The 19,726-nt window shown below is 38.5% G+C and overlaps 1 protein-coding gene across 2 annotated transcripts; it reads right to left on the bottom strand.

The window, feature by feature from the left end:
* Nucleotides 1-888: 888 nt before the first annotated feature.
* On the bottom strand, nt 889-18,501 carry eif4b (eukaryotic translation initiation factor 4B). 2 transcript variants are annotated; one of them, XM_015380660.1, is made up of 15 exons: nt 18,453-18,501; nt 16,612-16,755; nt 15,208-15,413; nt 12,896-13,012; nt 12,723-12,777; nt 10,537-10,680; nt 9,632-9,766; nt 9,357-9,518; nt 8,838-9,099; nt 6,889-6,977; nt 6,215-6,473; nt 6,076-6,113; nt 1,974-2,103; nt 1,515-1,581; nt 889-1,053 (listed from the first exon to the last, which is right to left on the bottom strand). In XM_015380660.1, the coding sequence occupies exons 1-15, from the start codon at nt 18,463-18,465 to the stop codon at nt 976-978; spliced, it is 1,899 nt and encodes a 632-aa protein (XP_015236146.1). In that variant the 5' UTR covers nt 18,466-18,501; the 3' UTR covers nt 889-975. The 2 variants fall into 2 exon arrangements, with proteins under 2 accessions (XP_015236146.1, XP_015236147.1); XM_015380661.1 differs by lacking the exon at nt 1,974-2,103.
* Between the last annotated feature and the right edge of the window lie 1,225 nt (nt 18,502-19,726).

The following is a 19,726-nucleotide window of genomic DNA, read 5'->3' as shown; positions in this document are numbered from 1 at the left end:
GTAAATGTCACTGACCTGAAGCCGTGCAACAGCTGCTGCAAAAAGCAAAGACCACATAATCTCCAAATCATAAGGAACGGAAGGATGATTCCTCATTTCATGGAAGTCTTCCAAACCTACTTCTGTATCAGTGTGGAGATATGCAGGGTGAATGATAGACGGCTGGAGAGGCCATTACATGACAAAAGCACCTTTATGGGCATAAAACTAAAAACAGGAACACCTGTACAGCAATGGGGGAAAAACAAACGGCACTTTGATTCTCCATGGGAATCTCGTGGTGACAGCTTCCCTTTAAGTCTTAGCATATAAACACTGCAGTCATATAGTTCGTCTAATGCTACCAGTCAACCCAATTCACAACTTAAAATAATGAGTCATTAGCTGAAAGGTGATGCATGATTGGCAGAAGGCGTTTAATTTAGTAGCCAACACTTCAAGCTTGTTGAGCATTAGTGGAAGACATTGTTCATCGATGGATTAGCTGGGATCAGCTTTATAATACTGAATATTATCAGATGACAGAAATAAAATTCACTTAGTAAGCTACTGCTCATTTTATTCAATCCCAACTCTGCACACCTAGAATCCAAAAATGTACAAAGGAAATTTTTTTCCTCACTTTTTCATTTATTTATTACAATTAATTCAATGTTTGCCATCACTATTTCACGTGTCAGCGTTTCCGTTTAAAACAAGTCCAGAATGCGACTGTTTTTCTTCTGGAACCTGAAGAGTCCTGAAGGTGGATGGGGGTGGGGGGTTGAAAGTAAAGGACAGGTTTGTAGCAGGAAAAGAAGGGGGAGGAAGGGAATAGAGGGAGAGAGACGGAGTGGCCCCTTCCCCTCAGAGCCACTTCAGTGTGAGAAGATTTTTTTTTTTTTTTTTACGTAGACTATGTGAGATTTTTTTTCTTTTTTTCTGGAGTTTTATCATTTTCTCCTCTTGATGAGCTTTCGGGTCTGGCTTCGACATTTACTCGACGTCCTCGGCGTCGTCTCCTTGGTCTCCGTCCATTAGCAAAGCGGCGTATTTGCTGGCTGAGCTGAATTTCTAAAACAAGGTGAAAAATAATTAAAAAAAATCAAAGAAATCATTAATTCACTCAATATCTGGAGGTGTTCATCTTGTAAAAATTAGAAGTGTTATTATACTTCATTTGACTTTTTTTTAAATGTTATTTCTGAAGTGTCACTGTTTAAGTTGACAGTGGTTACGGCTTTCACTACCACCTGGGTTAGAGGGTGATATCAGTGGGTCTACTACAACCCCCCTTTATCTGTTCTGGTGTTTTAATTGATCTTTAATCATAACCAATGTGTAGATAATGAAAGCACTGAACTAGACAGGCATTTCTCTCTGAGGACTGGGGCCTTGATTTCCAAACAAACATTGGGATTTTTCACCTTTTTATTTTCTTATTGTAAGGTTTTCATGTACATATAAAACTTTCCGTTAACAACTCTATTACTATAATACCATGGACAGATTAATACTGAACTATGTTGACTTACGGGGATTGGGGTTTCCTCATATCTCTTTGGCTCTGGAGGCGGTCTGGACTCTCGCTTGTTGTCCTTTCTACAAACAGAACAAACAAAGTAAAAGGTTTAAACAGATAATTCATCAGGATAAAATGTGTTGTGCTAAAATCCACCAGTTTAGGTCTAAATTATATTTATTTGTGCAACATATTTAAAGTTCAACTACTCCACTGATTGGATCTAGGTAATCCATTTATATTAAAGATTGATTTTATTTTTTTTTTTTTAGCTCCGATTTTAATTTTTCTGCATGATTTAGTAAAGAAAAGGATGGGCATTTCTATGTGGAAGTCAAGTTGTGGAAAATAAAAAGGGCAAAAATGAATGAAGCCGTAACAGAGTAGGTCAATCTTTCCAGATGCCCAGAAACTGTTCTCTCCGTCTCATTAGGAACTTTAAAGTACCATTTCTTCTCATTTTATTGCTGACCTGTCTGCCTCCTTTTTTCTGTCTTTGTTGGGCACCTCTCCTCGGCCCCGCCCAGCTCCAGGCCCTGCAGGCCCCCCTCGTGTCCGTGGGGCCCCTCGGTCCCGACGAACACCATCAGCCTTGTTCTCATCTTTAAAAAGATGACAGACATTTGAGTGAGGGCCTGATTGCGCCGTTTGTACAATAGACAAAAAGTCTGCATTAAAAGCTACTGATCCAAGTTCAAAAGGCTTTGTTACAGAAGTAACAAATGAGCAGTGAACCACTTAATATAAAGCTGGAACAAAAAGTATCCCAATAAAAATCTTTAAATGTTAAAGAAAAAGTTGATAAAGAATAAAAGCTGTCAAATAAATAGTGACAGTGAGGAAAATAAGTATTTGAACACCCTGGTATTATGCCAATTCTCCCACTTAGAAATCATGTAGGCGTCTGAAATTGTCATCCTAGTGCATGCCCACCGTGAGAGAAAATCTAAAATAGCAAATCCAGAAATCACAATATATAATTTAACCACTTGTAATATACAGCTGCAAACGAATATTTCAATGCCTCTATTAGCAAGAATTCTGAGCCTCAAAGACCTGTTAGTCTGCCTTTAAAATGTCCGCCTACACCCCATTTATTACCCTAAATTAGATGCACCTGTTTGAGGTCATTAGCTGCATAAAGACACCTGTCCAATCAGTAAGAATCCAACTACTAACATGGCAAAGACCAAAGAGCTGTCCAAAGACTCTGGAGACAAATATTGTAGACCTCCACAAGGCTGGAAGGGGCTACAGGGAAAATGCCAAGCAGTTTGGTGAAAGAAGCAATGATTAGAAAATGGAAGAAGCCAAACATGACTGTCAGTCTCCCTCAGACAGGGGTTCCATGCCAGATCTCACCTTGTGGGGTCTCAATGATCCCAAGAAAGGTGAGAAATCAGCCCAGAACTACACAGGAGGAGCTGGTCAAAGACCTGAAAAGAGCTGGGACCACCGTTTCCTGGGTTACTGTTGGTAATACACTGATATATCATGGTTTGAAATAATGCATAGCATGACGCGGTTCCCCTGCTTAAACCAGCACATGTCAAGGCCTGCCTTAATAAGTTTGCCAATGACCATTTGGATGATCCAGAGTAGTCATGGGAGAAAGTCATGAGGTCAGGTGAGACCAAAATAGAACTTTTTGGTCATAATTCCATTAAATGTCTTTTAAGGAAGAATGATTAGTGCCATCCCAAGAACACCATCCCTACTTTGAAGCATGGGGGTGGCAGCGTCATTCATTGGGGGTGATTTTCTGGACATGGGACAGGGCGACTGCACTGTATTGGCCATGTATTGTGAGATTTTGGGGAACAACCTTACCTTTTCTCAGGTGTTGAAATACTTATTTGCAGCTGTATCTTACACACTAAGAACACTAATAGTGTTGGGACATTGCAATTTCTTGGCCCCGATACCTGGCTGTGCATTATCGACCGATACCATATCGATACCATCTGTTTGAAATTGATGTGTGTGTGTGTGTGTATGTATGAGGAACCATCATGGCTTTATCAAGCTGCTGCCTACCTTAGTCAGCAAAAAGACTAATACAAAGTGAATCCAATAGAACTTTTTCATTGCCTACCTGGAATTTCATTTCCCTTGTATGTCTTGTACATATGAAGAAAGTGACAATAAAAGCTGACTTGACTTGGAATGGGTGACAATAGTTTAATAAACTTTTGGCTCTCAAAATGGTGTCAGTGCCCCATTTGTTGGTACTCGCCGATACCACCATTTTAGTGCTGTATCGAGGCCCCGCCTGATACTGGTATCGGTGCAACTCTGCAAATTAATAGTTAATCATATATTGTCATTTGTGGATTTTAACATTTTTTTTTAAGATTATGTCTCTCACAGGGGAAATGCACCTAAAATGAAATGACTTCTTAGTGGGAGAACTTGCAAAGAGCAGGGTGTTCAAATACCTATTTTCCTCACTCTAAGTGGAAATTATTTTGGTTTATTATGAGCATAATCTAGCCCAGCAACACAATACTATATTAAAAAGTCATTCATTTATTGCACATACAAGAGCTCCAACTCTAAACATGACCACAAAATAGTTGATTTATTGCAAGCCGTTTGTCATTTTCCCAAGCAGAGGTTGACAGTATTGCTTAGCATAAATAGCTTGTTTTACTGGTAAAACTATAAACATTGTCGAATCCAAACGACACAGAAGATGTTTCCTGCTAGTTTTTCCTGAAGATGCACAGAGAGCCCCTGCTTACCAGAAGGGCAGTTCCTTGTACCAATGTGTGCCAAGGCTATCAAACAGTTCAACATTTTAAACCTGAAAAATGTTAAAGTCTTTTGCAGGATTTAGCTTTTAATTTAAACGTTGCTGCCTAATTCCCACTTGAAAATTAGATCCAGTGATCTAATCATTTTTTTTTTGAATAGGTTAAAGGAAATCAAACCAGTTTAATGAGATGCAAGCAAATTATTGCAGTAAGCAGTTTCTTCTGGCATCTTGAAGCTGCTGAGTAAAGCTGTCACACCCCTCCTCCACCCGTTGCTGTAGCTTATACCACTGGCTCTTGTGTTGGGGGTGTTGATGACAGATTCAACATACCTCGCAGATGTTACAATAAAAATGAATCAGAACCATTTAACTGTAGCTTTTACACACATCAATTTAAAGAAAAAAACAAAAACAAAAAACAAGGAATAAATTTAAACGAGTGGACAGTTAAGAAAATCTAAGTTGATATTGACATAAGTATTGCCATTAAGGACAAAACCTGAAATGTACCAATATTGCATACATTTGCCTACCCTTTAGACACTACTAAAAATCGACCACAGTTCTGACACTGCTTCAGTTAAACACAATCCTGAGCTGCATCACAGCCACTGTCACATGACAAAAACAACAACTGATAACCGAAAAAAACCAACGACTACACAAAGATAAATATCGATTGCCAATATATGCCATGGGCCAACACTGAAACTTATCTCAAGACAAATTGTTTAGAAATCAAGATTCCCTTGTAACCCAGCTTAAGACCAAGAAACAAATACAACAGGCTACAACATTGTGGACAAACTGGTATCAAAACAAACTTGGTTTTCAGTGCAGGGATGCAACATAATTTGAATGGAAACAAAGTCTGGTTTTATGCAGAGCTTGATCCTTAAGGAGAGTCTGGTACCAAGGATGTAAAAATGATCCCCGTGAACCAGTAATATTCTTCCCTTTGAGTATTTTGCCTTGTGCTGATAGCTTTTAAAAAGAACAAACAAATCTGTCTACTCATGTGCAGAAGTTTGCACATCAGAACTTTGGTAGAAAGGGTGTCAAAAGTTTTTTTTTTTTTTCCCCTTGTACTGAAAGGAAGAGCTTTGTATGAAAGGTTGATTCTCACTCCAGCTTTTTATTCAACGGTATGGGATAGTTTATAGCCTGATGGGCCTGTCAGACAAACTATTTCTTGTGGAGGGTACTACTAAATGACAAATAGTTTATCATAAGGTTTACAAAAAAAAATAAATCCATTTAGAGGATATTTAGGATGCAAGAGAGCATAACTAGATGCAAAACAGCAAGGTTGCACAAATTACAGCAAATGTGCTTGACTTTCAACTTTTTAAACCACTGTCAGGGAGTAGCCGACTTTGGAAAGGAAGCCAAGATCAACTCTAAGTATCAAATTATGTCACATTTGTTTAAAATAAAAATCCCTTAAAAATGAGATTCTTTTACATGCTGAGATTTCTGTGCCTCCAATATCAACAATAAATCAACATAGTCTACAATAATTTCATATTAAAGCAAACAACTGTTTCGAATGAGACTTTTTGAACACACTGCTTCTAATTTTCAGTAAATACTGATGAAATTTATCCCTGAAACGATGCAAAGATTTCCTTTAAAAGATAAAGCAGAGATTACAAAGGCCGCCTTACGATGGTCAATAGAGCTTTAGGGATAAATGGCCTATCTAGTCCATCTTTTGCTTGAACTGCTGCTGTAAATTGGTTTAAATTATCAGTTGAGCTGTAAACTGATACCCGCAGTTTTCAGGTTGTGTTCATCGCTCGGTGGCAAACCTCACCTTTTCCAGACGCCCTTTCATCTCCAGAACTTGGGGAGCTGCAGCAAAGAAAGGGGAATCAGAGATAACCTTAAAATCCACTTTTTTAACGATAGAAAGGGATCAAAATATTAACATTCCCCATTTACACAGCCCTCACCTGAATTTGGGGGGAGCCGAACTGCTCGGAGAGACAGGAGAGACCGGGGGTCGACTGTCTCCCTCACTGGATCCTGTACTCACAGCACTTCTTTTGGCCCAGGCATTCTCCTTGGGAGGAGGGGCAGGCATCACTTTCAGCGGCTCCTTTGAGGAGCTGGTGGAGGTCGGCCGTGGTGAGGATCCAGGGGAAGAATTCCCTTCTTTCCCAGAGAAAACCTCATTCTCCCCAGACCGTTCGCCATCTAGGCACCTTGAACCTGGCAGAAAAAATACTTTTTAGGAAACTATAAATGCAAAAAATGTTAAATGGCACATGGAAGACGAGTTTATATAAAAAGGAATGCATCTTAAGATCCGTTAGTGAAAACCGGGCGACAAATAGTCTAGCGAAAGTAAAGATACTGCTTAAATATTACCTCCTTCACATTATTGAACAATAAAAGCACTTAAAAGTTGGTTTTATTGCAATTTCAGGATTATTGCTATTAGTAGTACATTTCACTATTATGCACTCCCCTGCACTGATCACATGAAATCAATATTAAACGCATGGGGTTCTATAGTTTTGCTTTGAATACTTCTTTACCGCATAAATGGGAAGAAAAATGATAATAATGTTCACATCCAGCGATGTTTAAAAGACAGGCTTTGCTGTCGGGGTGAAGATCTCACCTCTCCCAGAGGTGCTTCCTGGCTGTGAAGACTCGCTCTCGGTGCGAGATCGCTCAGAATGAGGTTCCTCATTGCGCCAGCTGGGGTCCCTTAAAACATGGATGGAACGTTTAATTTTATAGATACCTAGAAATGACTCTGCAATAGCAAACAAACTAAAACGGATAGGAATACTTTTATATCCATTTAACAACAACATCTGATCACAAATAGAATCAAAAATGTTTTATTAAATGCTACTCCAAACCTCCCATTAATTTCCACGAGAATCTAGAAAAAACAAGAAAAATTTTAATGGATCGGGAGACAAATTTCTAGGCTTCTGTTAGACTATGAACTGGTTTTTGCAGGCGGTGATAGTGGCTAAACATATTTGTTCACTAAAGACTCCCTAAAGTCTCTAGAAGGGCTCTCATCCCATAAACTGAGGATTGTTTGCATCCAACTATTTTCAATGTTCCTGTCATAGGTGGTCATTATCTGGGTGGGTTCCATGAATTTCTACTAATGGGTCAGATCTTTATCTTTTTCATAAAGCTTAGAACTAGATTTTCATATCCTTATTGCAACATATCTGGAAATAGAGATCAATACATTTACTAATATTCCCAATTTGCTGAGACCAGCTATGTTCTTTGTTGTTTTGGCTACAATACAGTTAACATCTGGCCTGGTGTTTCTGTGAGCAATCGGGTGGACTTGCGGGGACATTTTTTGCAGGAAATTTTATAATGCCGCATTTTTTGCTAACTACTCATAACTACAGGTGAGTGAGAAGTTTGTTCTCAAAACAGGAATAAAATGATCTATTTAGAACTGCAGTGCTTAAAGTTCTCAGCCGTAGTGGCGAAATTCTGCCGTGGGGCTAACTGCGGTGGTACTGGAAGAAATGGAGTTGTGAATTGAAAGGCACATTTTTTAAAACTGTCAGAAAAAGTTCCAGGTCCAGATAGCTAACAAGCTAAGAAACAGCTTACTGTAGCCGAATGTTTTGCACAAAGCACCACTCATTACAGGAAAGGAGCAGGGATGCTATGAGCTAGGGTTGTCACGATACTAAACTTTTCAACTCGATACCGATACTAAGTAAAATATTCGATACTCGATACCCTTTTCGATACCACAAGAATAAAAACAAAGATTTTAAAATTCAACAGAAATATTTTCATTACTAAAAAAAATACAAGAAATAAATAAAAAAAACAATAAGAATAATATTTTGAGGTTGTATGCTGTGCACAATATTAAGCAAGCTTGATAAAAAACTTAAAATTAAAATTAAGTGTTCCTTCCTTGGCTATGTTTTGCAGACATAACAATGACACTGGCCAAAGCAGTTAAACAAAAATAATTCTCAGCAGCTGCACCTGTTACAAAAAAAAGTCTGAAACTGAAAAATGCACAGAATTATTCAATCACACAGTGTTTAGAAAATGCATTTTCCACTATTCTGCACTTTAGATGGCTGTATCGATACTTTTTAAAATGAGTATTGTATCCGGATACAACGTTTCAGTATCGATACTTTTTTGAGTATCGATACTTTTGACAACCCTACTATGAGCATAGGCAAACACATGGTGCCTGTTTGTACTTATCGCTTTTCTTAATTAGGAAAAAGAAAAAAGAAAATCTAATTAAAAATAAAATTGGGAGATTTTGCCCAAACCTACTGCAGAGTTAACGTAAAGATATTCAACGTCCACTTTCAATTCATACTTGTTCTAGAGCTGAATTTGCTGCACAGTCAGTTTCCTTTCCTTAGACAGAAAACTTTTTATTTTGTCAACAGCACAACAAACTGAACTTATAGCTGACCTGCTATCTGTTTAAATCAATCAAACCTAGACTGCTACACAGTTCTGTGATATTGAATTAAACAGTAAACAAATGGCTTTAATGATACAGTTTCTTATATTGTTGCTAGCATAGGAACCACACGCCCTTACCGGTCCCTCATCTTTCTATCAGGTCCTCGGCTTTTGTCCACCTCAAGTTGTCTTTGCAGCCTCTCCTCCTCTTTCTTCAGCCTCTCCTCCACCTCCCTCTCCTTGGCTGCGGTGTCAACTGGTTTTGCCCCCCCAAATATGGACGAGGACCTGCCTCCAGAGGTTGGAGGGACAGCTGGGGATGTACCCCCGCTGCTGGTACCTTCCTCCTCTTTCGGTACACTGCGGGGCTTCAAATTCAACTTGGGTCTTTGCTGAGGGGCTGGGGAGGGAAAACAAAGTTGGAACATGTCTTCCAAACACAGAATGGATGCATGTATGTTAACTTAAAACTGCAGGCAGGAGTAAATTAACAGACTACTGCAGTGGTGTGTGGATTCATTTGGTGTTGAGATTAGGAATAGAGACATTGATTCACACTAATCAATACCTGGAAAACATCAACTTAAATAGTCATTCTTTTTTTCCAGACTGCATACAAACTCTAGAAAAAAAAAAAATGCATTAATGTGAACTCACCTCTCTCCTCACGCCTTTCATCTCGTCTCTCGAACCGGTCTTCCCTGTCGCCATAACGATCTCTGTCGCCGAAGCGATCATTACTACCTCGACCATCTTCGTAATCTCGACGGAAGCTGCTTCCAAAGGCACGGCGCCCTCCCCCACCTCGGGAGTCAAAGCCTGAAAAGACAGGCAGAAATGATGAGGCTGTAAACGGGAAAGAGCTAACCCAAGTAACCAGCAGGGGAAGGAAGGTCAGGAGCAAACAAAAAAACAAACACAAAAAAACTCACCTCCTCTGTCGTCATAGCGATCCCTGCGGTCCCTGTCATCATAGCGATCACGGTAGCGGTCTCTTCCTCCATCGTAACGATCGTCCCGCCGTGACCCTTCTCTGTAACGGTCGGACTCGTAGCGGTCGCGTGATCCTGAGACGGGATAAAAAAGAACTAGGACCCAACTGGATTTCTTCCCTAAACACTTTTGAATAAAACTTTTCCTATTAGAACACATTTTGTTCTATTTCACATTTTTGGTTACACTAAAAAAGCTGGCTATGCTCTAAAAAAAAAAAATTCGTCAGCTAAACCAGTACCAAACCAGTCATAAAGGCTAGGTTCACACTGCAGGCCTTGATGCTCAATTCTGATTTTTTTTGCGGTTCATATTTCCAAATATATGCAACTTGTATGTGATCTCCTGTGTGAACTGCAGTCATACAACGAAAGTGTCCCGCATGCTCAGTAGAGGACGCAATGACGTCACAGGCCAGCATGCTCTTTTTGCCGACACGCATCTAGCGGAAAAAAGGAATAGATCTGCCTGGCGCTTAGATACCATATAAAAAACTTGATAGAAACACTTTGCTTTAATCTGCTTCTGTTTAAAGTTTCTGTAACCCACTGATTAATAATAATCAGTGGGTTAGTTGTTCTCATGCCTGTTGTTGTTGAATATTGTTCTCCAATGTATCTCACAATATCCAGCCTTTTTGAAGAGTCAACACTACAAAATGAGGAGTAAACATATGTGTTATTGATGTTACTACTGTATCAATGATCAAAAATGAAAAGGTTGTATTGGGATATCCCCTACTAATTATGTTGTTATATAAACAGATATCCTCATTATGTAGGCCAAACCTAAACGAGGGAATATGAAAAACAACAGTGCTAACCTACTACAGATTATGACTTACTTTCTCCAAAAGCATCGTCCCTCCTGGGAGGTCCGTCATCACTGTCCGCACTTGGGCGAGCTCTCCAGTCACTGTCTGTCTTGTCAGGACCCATGTCTGCCATTCGTCCACCCCTGTCTCTGCCTCCCATGCCTCCATCTCTTTCTGAAAAAAAAAAAAAAGAAAAAAGATATTTTATCCAGGATTGAAATGTACCTTTCCTGATTAAAAGTTTCAGACTTCATATTCCTTTTCACCAAATTTCTGGCAGACATATCCCCCATTAACACTAGCCCTCTGAAATTAATCCATGCCGAATTTGGACCGAGCTTGAATCAGATAACCGTGCCGAGCTTAGTTCTAACAACCATTTACAAATCAAGCTAGCATGGTTCCTCACCTCCTATTGGGAGTTCACTATGCTACAGTTCTCGAGGTGAGAGTTACGCAAACAAAAATGGCGCCGCCCATAACATTCAGGAACATCTGTGCCTGGATAGCGTAATTGGCCCAAATTTTAGTAAGAGCCTCGATTTCGGCATCATCCCAGGTAAGACCACACTCTTTTGATGCCATTTATTGTTAATAGGCTGAGAGGAAGTTTGTGTTGTGAACAGGTAAAGAGATCTGTGAATTGCAAAGGCCATGCAGTAAAACATGCAAAATGATTCAGCTGACTAAGGATGAGAGGATGTGGTCTTCTCAGGCACTCTTTGTTATCAGAGAACCTAGCCACAACTGATCCGTGCCTAGCACTACTGTTGAACTAGTAATAGATTTAGCATGGTTCGGTTATGTCTGACATGGTCCAGATCAGTTGTGCTCCGTTTACACTCAATAGTTATCTCGGTTACAGTGCTTGGACCGCTCCCAACACAGTTTCAAAAGGGTAGTGAAAATGGGGCTACTATTACAGAGGACATATATTAAAACTGGTAGATGAATGTTAAACATACGAAAAAACTGAAAAAAAAAAAGAACAAGAGGACATAAAGCAAAAAATAAATAAAACTGGGATGAAGGGAAAAAAATGACATAAGATAGAAAAGAGGAATAAAGTAAACAAGGAAAGAGGGAAGCAGAGAAAAGGTATTTTTAGATAATTATACTGGAGTACCAAAAATGTCCAATACTGTTTTCTTTATCTATACTTGTAGACATTGGAACAAAAAAGCGAACTGGAAAAACTGCAGTCAAATCCCAGACCTCAGAGCAGTGTGACTGTGTTGTTATATCCATGTAAATGGTTTAAACCTCCAAATATCTACAGCCATCAACCTTAAACCCTATAAACACAGATTGAGGGTCTTTAACTTTTATGTTTTTGCATCATTATACATATATACACAAAGTATATTAATCTCGCATTCCTGAATTGCTACAAGGAACAACAACTACTTTGGGTTTGGCAATGTTAAGCTATCAATTTTAATTGACCGAATAATGACCAAAACACATCCATCTTCTTTAAAACCTGCGTTTTGTCTTGCATCAACGCTCGTTATTAATTCATTACTTGAGGACTTTTTCTAATATGTTGACATTAAAAAGTAGCATATTACTATATTCAAACAATTTATTTTGCCATCTTTATAATCAGAATCGTTGGTTGCTGAAGTAGAACTGCAACCAATGATTATTTTGCCAATCGATTAATCTGTTGATAATTTTTTTAATTAAATCCATTAATACTCAGATATTAAGAGGTTCCTTCAAAGAACATTTTTACAGAAATAAACTAAGTCAAAATAAAACTATCAGCTAAAGACATGTTTTAGAATCTCTATACTTCTGTTGTAATCGATTACTAAATTAGTTGATGATTATTCCAATACTTTTTATTAGCGCAGTTATTGTTTCAGCCCTAGACAGAAGTAAATATTTTGAGTATTTATTGCTAATAAATATTCAAGTGAAGTGTCGACCTAGTGGTTAGAGCAGTGTGCCTGTGCTCTGAGAAGGTTGTAAGTACCTGGTTCGATCCCTACAGCCTCCAATCTGGGTTCCTGAGCAAGACCCTTAACCCCATACTACTCCGCGCAATGGCAGCCCTTTGCTCCCCCAAGGCGATGGGTTAAATGCAAAGAGTGAATTTCCCCATTGTGGGACAATAAAGGCATTTTATATTTACATAGTAAACATGTTTTTAAACAATTACATTTGTTTTGTCCATGTTTTGGTAAACAGAAAACAAACAAAAAAATCACCTTTATCATTTGACTGGTCTGCAATATCCACTCGAATCCTTCGGTTCCCTAAGTTCTGTTGACATGATCAGGCAGAAGAAAATATCTTAAAATTTAGTCGTCACTCTGTGAGGTCACATCACACAAATATTTGCATAAAATACAATTTGCATAAAAGCCGAACCCTTTCTTACCTCCTCATTCAGGCTGAGAGCCCTGAGGAGCGACTCCAGGTCATCAAACTCGGCATACCCGAAGCCCTTCAGCCTCTCTGGATTACTGAGCTCTCGAGGCAGACGCACAGCGCTGATCTGGTGGTTAAAAATACAAGAGAGGAAGTATTTGAATCGAGCAAATGCATCACAAACTCAAGTTAAACTGAGTCATAAATAAAGCTTTATCAAGGTTTATACAGGAATGAATAACTAACTTAATTCTTTTTAATGCTCTTAGAAATAATTTTAATGCCACCAACAGGTACCCATCGACAGGCTGCAGCCATGTCTCGATTTCCTGGTTTTCCAGCCACTTTTGTTGAAATTGGCATTTTTCCCCCCATTCTCTAGCTTTTTCTGAACATTTGGCTTTGCGATCAACTGAAAGCAGTTCCACACAAATATATCGAGATATAATATGTTTGACGAAATTTTTTTTTATAAACATTTTTTTAAGAAAGCATTTTAAATGCCACAATAAACACATTTAATGACTTGGCTTAATGCCAATTAAGGCCTTAATTTAAAAAATAATAAAGACATTTAATGATTTTTAATGACCCGCAGAAACCCTTTTTATATTGCCAATTTATTAAGTAAAGAATAAAGATTAAACAAACAGTTTGATTCATTGAAAAACCAGAAGTTATTGTCGTTTATTGCTAGAACAAAATGGCTTAGAGATCGTCTACAGGCAAGCTAATATACTGAAGGGACAGCCAACCTTAAGTAATTCTGACAAATATAAAGTTAAAGCCTTTCAAACATAACATTCAATTTATTGCATGTGTTTCAATTTTTTGTTTGTTTTTTAAAGAAATTGGTAAAAAAAAAAAAAAGAACTTGTTTATGGTTTGGATTGTTTCATAAAAATGAATGCAAAAAAATCTGAACTTCAATTTAAAGAGAGACTTTTTGTAAGTTTTTTTTTGGAAAATAATTTTTAGAACAGCCATGTGATAAGATTGGACCATTTCTGACCAAAACACCATTTAATGAGCAGACTGACACCTCAGTAGTTCAGAGCCAATGCATCTATAAGCCTGCAGCCATTTTTCCTGAATGTAATTCGGGTTGGAAGTTCTGATGCTGTTTCTACGAATTTGACATCCGTGTTTAGTGGATCCAATCTAGCAAACAATCAAAATGATTTTGCGGCTATTCTTAAGCGACTGGTCTCCAGCTCAAATAAGACACCAATAGGAACTCTACATAAGGTGAAAAAAGTAAAAAAGAAGAATGAGCATGAGCTACAAGAATGAACAGAAGAGTGCTAAAGTTCTGTGTTTTTTGCCAATGTGAAAGCATCATCAGTAGAAACCCTAATGCCTCTTTAAATAAGGATCATAGATTACAGAGCTTTTACATAAAAATATAACATTTTGAATTTCCCCTCAGGATCAGTCAAGTCTGTTTTTAATAGAATTTGCATAAAATATAACAGGTTAAGAAAAATGTCCTTGTATGATGCAGGTTGACATCAGACTGATTCTGCATCATTGCAGCATGACATGAAGTGGATAACGTCTGTGCTGGTGTGTGAAGAAAGTTCTGGATAAAGCTTACATGCAAAAAGTTACATTTGCCTCTGAGGCAACACAAAGGAAGAGGAGGCCTTTTTTTGATTGATAAGTAAAAAGAGAGAGAGAAAAAAAGGGAGAAATGTTCAACAGCAACAAAAAAAACAAAAAAAAAAACATCTCTACTTAACGCCCATTTTTAGACATGCTGCGAGAAAAGACTTCTTCCCAGCCATTGTGATGAAAGCAAGCATGAACTCCAAGACGCATTATGTTCATGTTTCTCCTCCAATGAGCTTCCCATCAACATGCTTAGATAAAGCACTGAGCAGCTAGCTTCTTATGGAATGACCTGTTCTGGTCTGTGGATGGTGTCATTGACTGCCTGCTGAAATACCGTCACGTCATCTATTCTCCCTCTAATGAAACAGACTGTATATTACCAGAAAAAATATTGTCTTCTGTAATATTTTGACTTTGTGAGAAATTGTTTTGGTGTTTTCATAAGAAGTTGTTCCCTATTTTCATACCTAGCAAAATCTGTGCTTAAGAATGTATGATGTGACCATAAAAGTGTCTAGTCTGAAATTCAAAATGAGCAAAGACTGATTTGAAGTATTCAGAGTATGCTTTGACCAATATACCTTATATACTTTGCAATTGAGAACCATGTTTTAATGAAAGGGAATCGTGTTTACATTGTAAGTAAATTGTGACATTCCTAGTATGCTGGTCTGATAGCTTGACTTACCGCCAAGCCACTTGACTTACCGCCAAGCCACGGAAGAAGTCTTTTATCGAGTCCTCTGTGACATCATAGGGCAGGTTTCCCAGGAAGGCGGTGTAGGGTGGGCTGCGCGGCAGCCTGGAGCGGTCGATGTTGGGCTCACGAGCCGATCGAGGGGCCGTAGGCAGGATGGAGCGGTCGATGGGAGGAGCCCTGTACGTATCCTCCTCGGTGTGCCACGATGTAGCCACTAAAACGATTCAAAGAGGATACATTTTGGAAAAACAGCACAAAAAATGATTTTATCTAGTTTATTTAGATGACTTGGAACTTCTTTATTTGCTTGTTAAACCCCTCTATATGATTTTTATTTCAATTAATTAAAAAAGCATTCTAATCGAAAAAAGAAAAACTAAGACTGGTGAGGTTATTACAATACAGGAAAACCCCAGAAGCAGCTGCATGACAACAAACGCCAAACAAAAAAAAAGAAAAGGAACAAAAGGCATCAGTCAAAACCATTTACTACGCTCTTTACTCAGAGGTCAATCGGATAATTTATTTAAAGTACTTTTGAAAGAAAAATAAATTCAAAGTTTGTTTCATAATATTGTGCATTCAAAATATTTTCACAGTACTCAACCTTTCCCACCTATTCATTCAGGATATAGCTGTCAGAAGCATTTACATTGTCAGCTGAGAGGTCAGCAAACATTAACCAGAAGGAATATCCTTCTCATATCAGCAGATGCATTCAAACTGGAGGTAAAAACACCACACACCTAAAATGCTGACCAGTTTTTTTCCTTTCCCTTCTGTTGTATGTTTGTAAAACCAGTGGTTGATGCCTCCATCCCGATACATTTCAGCTTGCCTTAACCTCACACTAGCTTCTCATTTTACAGTCAGTCCTGCCTAAAAACAACTCATGCTAACAGTGACACCAATCAGGTGTTTCACTCATCTAAAAGATTATGAGACAAATAATTTTCCCATTTGTTTTGGAGGAAACAATTTCACCCCTCCCACTTACACAGGATCTTTGAGTTAAGCTTAACTGCCTCCACAACATAAATATACTCCTACATATATAGTTACATATAGGTCTAGTGATCACATATGTCGAGTTGTAGTTAACAGTTAACACGCATGTGATAATGGTACAAATCGGCATTCAGACAAAATTTTATATGGGACTGAAGAATGAAGCATTACAATGAATGAACCACCTGAATAAACCATATTGAAAACAGTTTTAAGTAAATGGGAGTCATTATCTGCTAGATTGGGAACGGGTCTAAAACCTGGCAAAACCAACAATGCTGTTTGATTTAAAATGTTTAATTGGGGTATATGTGGAAAAAAAAAATCCCCTTAAACACAAGTGCTGCCTCAAAAGAGTTTTTTTTTTTATTATTATTATTATTCAAAGAAAAGGATTTGCTCACCATCTCCGTCCAGGTCATCAGTCTCATCAGCCCAGTTTGTGGACTTGGCTGGGTAACTGGGAGGAGCAGGAGTGCCACCTCCACCATCCTCTGCCAGGAAGTCGTTGAGCGTGAGGGTCTTGCCCTTCTTATTCTTCTTTTTAGCTGCAGGAAAAGATGGACCAGTCAAAAATACACGCTGGTTTTGGTGCATTAGATACACTTTACCAAGTACTTTTAGAGATATACGGCTATATTAAGCAGAGAAAAATACATTTTTGGTCACTTCAACTTGCAATTCAGATTTCAGATTATTTGTAATGTTATTTCAATTTCAATAAATTTCTATATTAATTAAAAGTAAAGGTGAATCTATAGACCAGAGATTTAGCTGCAACAGACCAGCAGGTCAAACAACAAACTTCTGGATTTTTAGCCATTTTTCTCCATTCAACAAAGTGCTTCAAAATTTAAAGTTTCAGAACATGTTTGCAACAACAAAAGCTGCCTAAGTCAACATTTCACAAGCATCTGCCTCATAATTTTGGAGTTAAACAGATGGAATGCAAACATCAAAAATAAATCTAGCCATTGCTACCTCTGTCTAAAAAACATGCAGCATTGTAGACCTAAGTCAAACCTGAAGGAAAAAATGGGAACCTGTATTGACCAAGATGCCCAACAGTGTAGCTCTTGTATAATGAGGTCAGCAAAGCTGAACCGAGTGCAAACACCCACTAACCTCTAGGTGCTTGACTTCTACTACAGAGTTTGTTGTAAAGCCAAACACCTTAGTTTAACTGCAAATACCAATCATGTTCATAACTGCCTCATAAAAACGAATATTTAAGCCAAAGAAGATATGCTTTCAAATCCTATTATCAGGGTATACTTCAACATGATCAAACATCTACACAAAATAATAAGTTTCAGTTTCTTCTGACTTAAATACAGGTAATAAATAGAGGTAAACGTGCCCATATACGTTGTTTAGTTGCTAGTACATGTGTGATATACTATTAAAGCATCTATATCAGCACCCAGGACTTTGATGTTTATTTTATTTTGTGCTAAGGTTAAGTTAAGGCACACCGTTTGCTGGCTTCTGTGTCTTTTCAGGCTTAGTCAGCAAAGGGCTGCTGGCGGAGGGAGGGAGGGGGAAGTATCCCTGTTTAGCTGGCTAGGTTTTAGGGCCTAGTGCAACGTTGCAGCCTCCCGATTCTAGTGCGCCATCAGCGAGGCAAGACTCGTCCGCCTGGGAGAAGGGAGCCCAAAGTTAAAGGAGCTAAGCTGGGATACGGACCGGATGCGACCCAATAGGTCAGCATGACCCGTTTCATTAGAGACCAGGTGCCTGGGAGCGGCGCCGCACACGTGGGAGAGACACCAGGCGGCCCGGACTCCTCGGCCCAACCCCTCCTCCACAAAACGCGCCTGCGCCCGACCGCTTGTTTGCCCGTAGCGCCACGGCGAGCTTTGCCGCTGACTTACAATGTGCCAAACTCCGCACGCAGTTAGCAACCTTTTCCTACGTGTTACCTAATCTGCTAATCGGTAAATAAACCGACGTACGCCCATACATAGGTTACATTCTTCTAATAAAAAAGTCATTTTCTTCCTTTATTTGAAGGCCGAAGCATTTCAGATTACAAATCGTTGCTTCGTTCATTCGGCTTCTCTGCCAGCTTCGCCTTTAGCGAGCTAAAACATCCCATAAACGAATTTATAGGCACCAGACAACTAGACGAAGCGTTCACAGACCCGATAGCAATCGTTTTAATTCATGTCTCAAACTGTCCGGAGATATAACCCCGTGGAATTCCAACTAAACGACCCGTACCGTTCACCCACATAAACCTCACCTGACGCCGCCATGTTGGAGAAGCAGTTCGTTGAAGTTCCCGGATGAACGCGTCAGAGGTTTATTGTCGGGAGCGCGCATCGCCGTTCACGGGCCTGTACCTCCTCCCTTGTTTACTCCCTGACCCACATCTGCCCAGTGCTTGTTTTCTCTTCAGTTCGCCACTGAATCCATCTGCATCAGAATCAGAATAATCCATTATTTACATTAATTCAAAATAAATGTCCTCTTTTATTTATCAAGAACTTAAATAAAATACAAAAAAAATCATGAACAATTTTGCATTTTTAAATAATTTATGTTTGTCTTTTAACTACAGATGTACAACAGAAAAGCCTGAATAAAAATACTATGTAACTGCTATATATCACAAATTGAAATTAAGCAATAAATACATGGTTTTACATTCCTCTATTTTTTTCTTTCGTAGATATCTGTGGACATTGTATCACTATGATGGTCCAGCTGTTTGTCAAGACAAAAAATTGAGAGCATAGCAATATTAATGTTTATCTTATTTATGTACTTATAAAAATTCAAATTTAATTTAACCATGAGCCAATGTCCGTACTCTGTTTGTTAATGTTTTTTTTTTTATTTTCATAGATTTTATATTAGCACTCTCACTGTTTTAAAGTGGCTTAATATGAGCTTTCCTGTTTTTGCATTAACAGTGTAAATCAACTGCTCTGAACTGAAACAAATAGACCATTCTTTTATTACATTACATAACATATTTTACAAATGCGTATTCAAATTTTAAAATGAGAGGAAATAAATGCATCTAACAATATGAGGAGATAATTGCTTCCTATCTTGACCAAACTCTATTGGAGGTAGACTTTGGACTAGGCTCAACCCCTTCACAGTGACCACAGTGGTGTGATCAGGGAATCAGGGTTGTGTATAAACCAATGATGGACAATAAAGCCCAGAAAAGGAAAGCTCTTTCATAAAATCCATCCTACGAGTGGAAGTTTTTTTAGATTTTAGTGACATTCAAACACAAACCTCAGTGCATTTTATTAAAACTTTGACGTCATGGACCAACTCAGAGTTGATCATCATTGTAAGCAGAGGCTCCAAGCAAAATTTGATGTTAGTGCACTTTATTTCTGCCAATAACATTTCTTGTTCTACTCAACAGTTCATGATCAGATCATTCATGATTCGGTTGTGCAAAAGCAATGTTAAAAAATAACCCCTAGTTTAATAACATCAACAAACAAATATATAATAGATTTGCTAAATAAAAATAAATACAATGGTACAAAC

This window comes from Cyprinodon variegatus, unplaced genomic scaffold (assembly GCF_000732505.1).
Source record: "Cyprinodon variegatus isolate N-32 unplaced genomic scaffold, C_variegatus-1.0 Scaffold219, whole genome shotgun sequence".
NCBI lineage: Eukaryota > Metazoa > Chordata > Actinopteri > Cyprinodontiformes > Cyprinodontidae > Cyprinodon > Cyprinodon variegatus.
This window is presented reverse-complemented; position numbering and strand designations above follow the sequence as displayed.

What these genes read in the sequence shown, in the direction of transcription:
- eif4b (XM_015380660.1), bottom strand. An exon ending in GGACGATGCTTTTGGAGAAA is followed by an intron (nt 9,767 to 10,536) that starts GTAAGTCATAAT and finishes ATCCCGTCTCAG; the next exon opens with GATCACGCGACCGCTACGAG. An exon ending in TCGCTATGACGACAGAGGAG is followed by an intron (nt 9,519 to 9,631) that starts GTGAGTTTTTTT and finishes CTGTCTTTTCAG; the next exon opens with GCTTTGACTCCCGAGGTGGG.